This window comes from Equus przewalskii, chromosome 6, assembly GCF_037783145.1.
Source record: "Equus przewalskii isolate Varuska chromosome 6, EquPr2, whole genome shotgun sequence".
Classification (NCBI taxonomy): domain Eukaryota; kingdom Metazoa; phylum Chordata; class Mammalia; order Perissodactyla; family Equidae; genus Equus; species Equus przewalskii.
This window is the reverse complement of record NC_091836.1, coordinates 76,589,224-76,599,737: the sequence shown is the minus strand read 5'-3', so window position 1 is coordinate 76,599,737 and position 10,514 is coordinate 76,589,224. Positions and strand designations below refer to the sequence as shown.

At 38.0% G+C, this 10,514-nt stretch overlaps 1 protein-coding gene across 1 annotated transcript; it reads left to right on the top strand.

The window, feature by feature from the left end:
• The first annotated feature begins 9,536 nt into the window (after positions 1–9,536).
• Positions 9,537–10,514, top strand: LOC103544186 (olfactory receptor 2D2-like). The gene has a single exon (XM_008511039.2). The coding sequence runs from the start codon at positions 9,537–9,539 to the stop codon at positions 10,512–10,514; it is 978 nt and encodes a 325-aa protein (XP_008509261.2).

Sequence of the window (10,514 nt, the reverse complement as noted above, 5' to 3'; positions counted from 1 at the left end):
AGTTAGAAGAAAGCAGAGATATGAAGCTGAACACAGAGGACAGGAATCCAGAGATGTGGAGAAAAAGCAGGAGGAAGAAAGGAAGACAGCAAGAACTCTGTTAAGTCTGGCTGTTTCCTCAAACTGAAAGGATGGGAAATGAATCTTTTATCCCTCTGAGGCCCTAACAACATTGTGACTAATATGGCCTTTGCAGATATCTTCTCTTAATGACTCTGTCTCTCATGCACACAACTGCATACATGGGGATTATTCCTTGTCATACACACACACCACCTACTACATAGATCTGCTCGCTCAGCTTCACAAACAAGATCTCACACAAACACGCAGACATTCACATGTCACAGATAAACTCACATAAATATTTCACATTGTTATGCATATCCTCATGGCCACCACATCTTTCACGACAACAAAAGGAGTCACATAGTAAGTACTGAGCAGCTTGGATACTGACCAATGCTGGGTCATGTGGGAACCCACCATGCCTGACTTGTACGGGACAGAAGTTGGAGTATGGGGTATACATGTGATGGCACCAGCAGTGGGGGCTAGTATCCTCCTCTGGACTAGAAGGACGGCACTTATTGTAACTGAACCCACTCTCCTCCATCTGCACTAACTCACAGGGAATTGGAGGCGGCAGTGCTAGCATTCCCAGAACCTAGGAATGCAGTGTACCTATGTTCCTGGAACCTTCACATCTCCCAGACCCAGAGCATGCTCAAGGGCAAGAAGCTTTTGATGGGGTTCCTCAAGGAAAGATTCCTAGTTTCCTTCCAGCTCCTGACCTGTTCAAGATGGTGAAACAAATGCAAAGTGAGGGGAACAATGAAGACTGAAGGGCTGACAGCAGAGGGCAGGAGAGAATCAGGCAGAGATGCTTTTCAACATCAAGAGGAAGTAATGTGAGAGAGTGCAGTCTCTGTGCTCTGTCTGGAAACAGCCTCATCCCTGAAGGAGAGTCTGGAAGAGGATTTTCAGGCTGGTGTTCAGGAGAAGAGTAGGAATAGAATTGTTGTCTTTGGGGGTCTAGCAAGGAACACATTGATGTGTCAGAGAGTAAATGACAAAATTTATCTTTCCTGACACCACGCCCACCTCCCAACCCCTAACCAGTATTGCAAGATCCTACAGACTGAGACCCTTCAGCAGCTATCCCTGTCTCACCTGAGGGCAGAGGCCAGGCAGAAACAGGGCTGAGGGTCATTGGTGAAGGGATGGAGTATCAAGCATGGAACGGAGTGATTTCCCCAGCCTGCAGATCCACGCTTGAAAGGCAGCACCAGTTGTCCTTCAACTGGCTCCTGAGCAATACCTCCCAAGGCCTGCACTAGAGTCATCCTATGAGTGTGACTCCATTCCAAGCCTTTCTGCCTAACTCAGTTCAAGGTACAAACTCCAATTCTCCACTCCTCCTAGGTCCCTTCTGTACAGAGGATTTTCCTTCGAGGAAAGATTAAAGATGAGGTCCTGTGAGTGAGGTAAAGAGGGAGTTCCCTGGAGCTTTGAGAGCCCTTAACTTCATTACCTCTCCATCCTCTGAGACAAATATAGCACTCTGTGTTACATTTGAAATCACAGACCAAAGTCTCCAAAACATACCCACCCTCTTTCAAACCTTACACCAATGTCATTCAAAATGGCATCAGCAGATATATTCTTAAGAGTTCACAAGATGTCAAGCTTGCATTTTCACTTACATGGTAATTAAACAGAAATAAAAAATGAGCAGATACAGCCCCTCCTTATCCAGGGGGATGTGTTCCAAGATGCCCAGTGAGTGCTTGAAACCAAGGATAGTACAGAACCCTATATATACACCATATTTTGTCTATACATTCTTATTTGAGATGCGAGCAAAACTAGCACAATTTCTTTTTCCTTTTTTACAATTTCACAGATAGAAGATTCATTCTTACTGTAGATCTTAGCAACCCTCTTTTCACCTAAAAGAAGCACTTTATGGCTTCTCTTTGGCATATCTGAATTGCAGCATCACTACTCTTGCGCTTTGGGGCCATTCCTAAGTAAAATAGAGGTGACTTGAACACAAGCACTGCGATACTGTGACAGACTATCTGATAACTGAGATAGCTACTATGTGACTAAGGGGCGGGTAGCTGATACAGAGTGGATATGGCAGACAAGGGGAGGATGCATGTCCCGGGCAGGATGGAGCAGGATGGTGTGAGATTTCATCGTGATACTCAGAATGTCACGCAATTTAAAAGTTATGAGTTGTTTATTTCTGGACTTTTCCATCTAATGTTTTCGGACTGCAGTGACTGTGGGTAACTGAAATTGCAGAAAGCAAAACCTCAGATAAGGGGGACTACTCTATTGGATTGTCTGGATGCCACCTTTCTCACTGAGTGATGCAATTTGATCACAGGGCTTCCACTTTCTTTTCAGTTTATGGTGGTTTTGGTGCCATGTGATCACCTTAAGTGCTGAAATTTAATTTCATTAGAATTGTCCTAATATCAACATGACAACAGGGGTTCTGAGTGTGCTGTTATAGTAAAGTTTTTAAAGGTGAGTTTTATATCTAAATGGTGCATCCATATCATCTGAAGGCCAAACGATGTAAGAGAAAAATGGTGGCAGAATCAAGTGATCAGATGAAAGTGTAGGCGTGTAAGATTCAAGGAAATGCCCTGAGGGTGTTAGTCCCCCAGTCACATTTCAAGTGGCAATTTAGTGTCAGCAAAACATCATCTATCACATTAAGGAAATGCTATTAATTTGAATTCTATTGTTTTACTGGTTTTCTGGTTTGTCTTACATATTATTTGTGTTTAGTTTTGGTTTCATAGCACGTATAAATCGAAATCATTAAAAATAAATGGATTACATTCTATGATATAAATATGCCATGATTTATTTAACTATATCCATATTAATGGGCATTTGGTTATTTCCAATCTTTAGACATTAACAAAGTGCCACAGTGAACACCTTTGAACGTACATCTTTATGTCCTTGTCAAATATATTTGAAGAATAAGTTTTCTGAGGCTTAATTGCTGAGTCTAAAGGCATATTCCTTTAAAATATCAACAGATATTGTTAGTTACATTAATTTACACCTTCCATCAAAATTGCATGAAGTTTCTTATTTAGTTACACCTTTACTAACATTTGGTATTATCAAACTCTTCAATTTTGCTAGTCTGTTATGTAAAAAAAATCTCATTGTTATTTTATTAGATGATACTTTAATTATACTTGAAGATGAGAAAAGTTTTATGTTACTTATCATTTTTATTTCTTTCTTCTTGGAGGGACTATTTATTTTCGTTGCTCTTTTTCTTTTATTGAGCTGTTTAACTTTCTTTTACTGCTTTATAAAACCGTCGAATATTATGAAAAATTGGCGCCTTGATTTTGACTCGGAAATAAGTCTTTTTCCCCTTTGCCAGTTGACTTTCTTTATGGATCTTTTTTCCTTTTTTCTTTTAAGATTGCCCTGGAGCCAACATCTCTTGCCAATCATTTACGTTTTTCTTCTTCTCTCCAAAGTCCCCCAGGGCATAGTTGTATATTCTAGTTGTAAGTCCTTCTAGGTGTGCTATGTGGCACACTGCTTCAGCATGGCCTGATCAGCAGTGCTAGGTCTGTGCCCAGGATCCGAACTGGAGAAACCCTGAGCCTCTGAAGTAGAGGGCGCAAACTTAACCACTAGCTCAGAGGGCCAGCTCCTCTTTATGGATTTTTGCATTACGCAAATGTTTTATAATTTAATCTAGGCAAATCAGTCTTTTTCCTTATGACTTCTGATTTTTGTGTTAATATTTGTCCTCTGTTATTGAAAGATTATGCTTTTTAAAAATCACCCATTTTTTCATCTAATATTTTCATAGTTTTGTTTACATATATGGCTTCATTTATATCTTAATACATCTAGAATATATTTTAGTGTAAGGAGTAAGGTACAGATCCTTAGTGTTTTTCCCCAATGGTCACTCAGCACCATTTATGGAAAAATTTTTCATCAAATTAAAAAGGCTTTTGTACAAGATACTAAACTCCTGATAGATCCAGTCTATTTTTATACTCACTTTGTCTGTTCCTTTTCTCACTTTCTATTTCTGTACAAGTGTCATGAAATCTTAATTTCTCCTGTTTTTTGCTTGTTTGTTTATTTGTTTGATTCTGAGGCACAGAGAATTGAATTAATTATATTCCTCAGTGTATGACATATCACTATGATTAGTGATTTCAAAGCCCCTCTCTTGTTCATTTATTTATACATTAATTTTATTTATTGTTTGCTTAATATATACCCATACCTCATTCCTGTTGATCTCATAACCATTCTTATGTATGCCATGCTTTTATTTTGTTCTCATAAAATGATTTTTTTGTGCATGTATTTTTTTTTTAAAGATTTTTTTTTCCTTTTTCTCCCCAAAACCCCCCAGTACATAGTTGTATATTCTTCGTTGTGGGTTCTTCTAGTTGTGGCATGTGGGACGCTGCCTCAGTGTGGCTTGATGAGCAGTGCCATGGCCGCGCCCAGGATTTGAACCAACGAAACACTGGGCCGCCTGCAGCGGAGAGCACGAACTTAACCACTCGGCCACGGGGCCAGCCCCTGTGCATGTATTTTTAATTTATATAAATGATGTGTTATATGCTCCTTTGTTTCTTATTTTTTTACTCAGCTCTAAGTCTACTCTCTAAGATCATTCACGTTTCCACATGTACATCTAATGTCTTCCTTCAAACCGCTGTGGACATCCTTAGTGTTCATCCATTGCATTTTCATTTATCTCCTGTCCCACTGAAGGATATCCAAATTACACAACACCTGGCCAACACAAATAACTGAACCATAAATATCCCAGCAATGTACCACATGAGTCTGTGTGAGAACTTTTTTGGCTCTATATTTAGCATTAATTCTACCTTATAGAATATGCATAAGCATAAGATGACCAAATAACACTAAATTCCTTCCCAGAATGGCTGTGCATCTCTACATTCTTCCCAAATGTGAATGAGAGTTTCTCTATTTTCTACTTTTTTTTGCAACACTTTATTGCAGACTTTCTAATTTCTGCATATTTAATACAAGTGAATAGATACCTCTTTGTTTTTTAAATTTGTATACCTTTGATTACTAATGAATTTGAGTATTCCTCTATTCTTTATTGAAGACAAATCTCATATTTTAATGAAATCAAATTCATCACATTTTTCATTATGGTGTCTACTTTTGTAAGTCAGAAAGATGTTCTGTTTTTTCTCTTTAATGCCATTTTTCTAACTTTTAGACATTTAATCCATTTAGAGGGTACCTTCTTATATCATGCTAGGTAGGGATCCAGGTTTATTTTTCTCTATGTAGTAAGCTAATTTTACGAACATTATTTACTAAACTATTTGTCCTTTTCCTAATGATTTTTTGCAATTAACTTTGTAGTACATTAAATTTCCACTTGGGTTTATCTGTGAGCTCTCAATTCTGTTCCATTCGTTTATTAGTCTTCTTTTGCCCCACTTACCTCCTGGCTTTTATTTTTGTGCCTTGGCAATATGTCTTAATATCTGGTAGGGCATTCCTATCCTACCCCTTTTCATATTCTAATTGTGGATTTTTATGTGTCCACATAAATTTGAGAATAAATCTATTGTTACTAAAAATCTCGTTTTAATTATTATTGGTATTACCCTAAATTTATACATCAATTTGGGGAGAAATGATATCTTTATAGTATTAAAGTCATCTAATCCAAGAGATGAAATACTTCTGCATTTATTCAGATCATCTTCTACTTTACTAGAGCTGTGTTTGTTACCAAATTCAAACACAGGTTCATTTACCTGCCGCACTGGAGGGCCAATAAAGAAAAACACTGAAATGCCAGGCTTGTGGCAAGGAAAGAGATCTACTATCGAAAGGCAGCCAGACAAGGAGATGGGAGTTAGAACTCAGATCCACTTTCTCAAAGGGAAAAAGGTAAGGGTTTTATCTGGGGTTTTAGGTAGGGGAGGGAGAGCATGTGCTAGGGTTTTAGGTAGGGGAGCAGGAGCATGTGGCCTTGCTGGTTGGCACATTTCCATCAGCCTTTGTTTGGCCTTGAAGACTGAATTTCTTTTCCCTTGACTGTCTGGACTTTTCTGGATAGTTTTCATCTTCAGCCTGCCTTTGACCTTGTGAGGCTGAATCTTGACATCTGGACCTTGGCTTCCTGGGAAAGACAGCTCCCTCATATACTAAGGAGGAACAGGAAGACCTGGTTACTTTTAAACAATTGATTATGCTGAATATGCACAGCAGCAGTTAGCAAAGCTTATCTCACAGTTTTTTTGCTCTGGGGAAGACTTTTTGCCTTTGTTCTCTGTGTCATGTTTTTCCCTATGGAGGTCTTGTGTATTTTTTGTTTCTACATACTTTATAATTTTTATTGCTATTGTGAAATTGTACCCTATTTTAAAAATTATATTTTCCAGTTGATTATTGCTGGTTGAGAAATTTGCTTTTTGTTTTTTCTTTTTGGTTGGGCTCTGATCCAGGAAGTCTTTCTTTGCTACCTCTAACGACTTGCTCATTGAATTTTTTTGTTTTTGTTTTTTCTAGGTGGGTAATCACATGATCAGCAAATAGTACAGTTTTATTTCTTCTCTTCCAATTCTCATATATTGTATCTTTTTTCATGGTGTTTTAAATGACTTTCAGTACTATGCTAAACAGAATGGTGATAGCAACATTCTTGTCTTGTTCCTGGTCTTAGAGACTGCACCTAAAATTTATTAAATATGAGATATTGTTGGGTTTTTGTTGTATAATTGATGAGGTAAAAGAACCTTTATTGTATTCCTGGTTTACAAAGATTAAAAAATAACAAATAGGTGTTTTTCTTTAACAAATACTTTTCTTACATTGCTGAGATTATTATCTAATTTTTATCCTTCAGTATAATAATTCATAAATTTCTTTGTATGGTTTCTGATGTTAAAACATATTTGCATCCCAGAGACAATTTATATTTGATCATGCTGTATTATTTTTAAATACACTTTTGAAATCAATTAGCTCTAATTTTAGTTAGGATTTTTGCATCCACATTCCTAAGTGAAATGAATCTACATTTTTCTTTTCTTATATACACTATTATGTAGTTTTGTACTACTCAAATTTATGCAGGCCTTATAAAATAAGACAGGAAGCTTTAAGTTTTTTTCTTGTTTTTTAGGGAAAAATGTACAAAGAAAGTAATGGACTGTTTCATGAAAGCCTGGTAGAACTCAACTGTGAGACTACCCAGACCAGGAGTATATTGGGAAGGGAAGTCTTTGTGGTTTTATTTTCAGTGGTATTTGTCATTTCAAGTTCTCCTTCAATTATTTTGTGCATTAATTTCACATTTTATGTTTTCTATGAATTTATTCATTTCATCTATTTTAAAATTTATTGGCATATAGTTGTTCATAATAGTCTTTCATTTAATTAAAGTTTTATCTGTAATTATTTTCCTATTACCCAATATTTTATTTGATTTTCTCTCCTTTTAAAAAATCACTCATTTTTCAAATGAAAGTCACGATTTTTATTTTTTTACTTAAATATTGCATCAGAAGAGAAAAACATTGCTCCACATAATTTGCAAAAATGACCATGGGTTTGATTTATGTTGCTTGAGAAATAACAAAATCTTCAGAGCACCTTTGTCGTGCATTTTAATAAATACACTTGGGTCCCTAGTGTTGTCATTATTTTGTGTGTTTCTTCTACTATTTATTTATTTATCTAGTTGTGGTAAAATACACATCATAAAATTTACCATTAAAAGGAACAATCCAGTGACATTTAGTACATTCATGATCTTATGAAACTGTCACCAGTATCTAGTTATAGAACACTTTAGCACCCTGAAAGGAACCCCTCTACTGTTAACTGTACCATATCATCCCTCTCTTCAGCTGCTATTTGCCACTAATCTGCTTCCTATCTCTATGTACTTGCTCATTTTAGATATTTAAATAGAGTCATACAATGTGTGACTTTTGTGCCTGGCTTCTTCCACTCAGCATGTTTTCAGAGTTCTTCCATGTTGTAGCATGTATCAGCACTTCATTTCTTTTTAGGGTGAATAATATTCGTTGTATGGATATACCACATTTGGTTTATTCATTCCTCAGCTGATGGGCATTTGGGTTGTCTCCATTTTTAGGCTATTGTGAATAGTGCTGCTGTGAACATTCATGTACCAGCATTTGTTTGAACATTTGTTTTCAGTTCTCTTGGGTATCTACGTGGGAGTGGAATTGCTGAGTCAGATGGTAATTTTATACTTACCTTATTGAGGAATCACCAAGCTCTTTCTCACAGAGGCTGCACCATTTTCCATTCCCAACAGCAATGTATGGGGTTCCAGTTTACCCACATCCTTACCAATACTCCTTTCCTTCCTTCCTTCTGTCCTTGCTTCATTCCTTCCTTCCTTCCTTACCCGCTTCCTCCCTCCCTCTCTTCCTTTTTAAAAAATTATAGCTATCCACATGGTTGTTAAATGGTAGCTCATTGTGGTTTTTTAATTTGCATTTCCCAAATGCCTAATAATGTTGAGCATCTTTTCATGTTCTTGTTAGCCATTTGTATGTCTTCTTTGGAGACACGCCTTTTCAAGTTCTTTCTCCATTATTAAATTGGGATGTTGAATAAAGTTCTGTTCTGTCTAATAAAGAACACAAATGAAAATACAGGCACAGTTTCAGAGGACATTTTAATCTCTGAGAGGAATAGACAGATAATGCAAGGCAATGAGAGACAATGGGTTGGAGGTGGTACGTTAGTGCTTTTTAGTGTGAATAGAGGAAATGAGCCAAGCTTGTGGCTTATTATGGAAATAACGCTGTGATGTTGTGTCTGCTATTTTAGATGATCACTGACAGTTAAGAGTGATATTTGGGAGCTCCAGCTGAAGCTGGGGATGGGATTGCCAAAGAGATTATGGCAAAGTCTCTAGAGTTACCCCTTTGTTTCCTAGCTCTTTTAAAATAGGTTATTTTGTCCAAGAAAAAATGTCAGTTCTGCAAAGCACTTTCTCTCTTTTTTATTTCTTATACTTTAATTCCTGTCTTCTCAGGGAAGAGACAACAGGAACAGCTGAATGTCCAACGAATGAAAAAAAATCAACACTCTCATGAGATGGGGGAGGTATGGGAAGAGCAGCATAAGACTCAAGGGTTTTAGTTGATAATAAAGTGAAATTAAATGCCGTGACTTTAAAGATGAATTCAATATATGTTTTTATTATTATAAGTGTGATATTCTAAATAAAGAAGATGATTCTTTTGATCTACTCTACACTTGCCAGATGATGGCAGAAATGAATGCATCATTTTTAAGTATTAAGTTTCGCAGTCCAACCAAAGCAGCCCGATCACCTAAAAACTTTATAAAGGGGATTCTTGAAATAGTTGGTAGTGACTGGGGGCAATTCCTAAGCCCTCCAATGCTGAATTATATAATTTTATATGTTATATACACCTATGTTTAGCATACTGAAAAAATGGCAAACTATGACACAGACAAATCAGACACAGGTGACCAAATTCCTCCCTCTGGGACTCTCTGATGACCCACACACCCAGCAGCTGTTATTCATCTTATTCCTGGGTGTCTACCTGGTCACTGTGCTTGGGAATCTGCTTCTCATGTCCCTTGTTCAGGTCGACTCCCAGCTTCACACACCCATGTATTTTTTTCTCTTCAACTTATCTCTGGCTGACCACTATTTCTCTACCAACGTCGTTCCTCAGACCCAAGCCCACCTGCTATCCAGGAAGAAGCCCATTTCATTCACACGTTTTGTAGCTCAGCTTCTACTCTTCCTCATTTTTGGGTGTACACAGTGTGCCCTTCTGGCAGTGATGTCTTATGATCGGTATGTGGCCATCTGCAACCCTTTGCATTACCTGAGCCTCATGACGTGGAGGGTGTGTGCCCAGCTGGCTGTAGGATCATGGACGAGTGACATTGCTTTGTCTGTTGTGAACACCACGTTCACACTAAGGCTACCCTACCAAGGCAGCAATAGTATTGCTCATTTCTTTTGTGAGGCCCCTGCACTGTTGATCCTGGCATCCACAAATACTCGCACTTCAGAGATGGTCATTTTCCTCATGGGTGTCATGATTCTCCTCATACCTGTTTCTCTAATTCTGATCTCCTATGGCCGCATCATAGAGACTGTGGTCAGGATGAAGGCAGCTGAGGGAAGGCTCAAGGCGTTCTCTACCTGTGGCGCCCACCTCATGGTCGTTATTCTTTTTTATGGGTCAGGAATTGTCACCTACATGACACCAAAGTCTTCCAAAGAACAGGAAAAACTGGTGTCTGTGTTCTATGCAATGGTGACCCCCATGCTTGACCCCCTAATCTACAGCCTGAGGAACAAGGATGTGAAGGGATCTCTCCGGAAAGCAGCCACAAGGAATTTCCCAGCAGGCTTGGGATTTTCCACTGACAGTGACACCCTCTTGGCTCCCTACTTGTAA

What these genes read in the sequence shown, in the direction of transcription:
- LOC103544186 (XM_008511039.2), top strand. Translation starts at nt 9,537, where the DNA reads ATGACACAGACAAATCAGACACAGGTGACCAAATTCCTCCCTCTGGGA.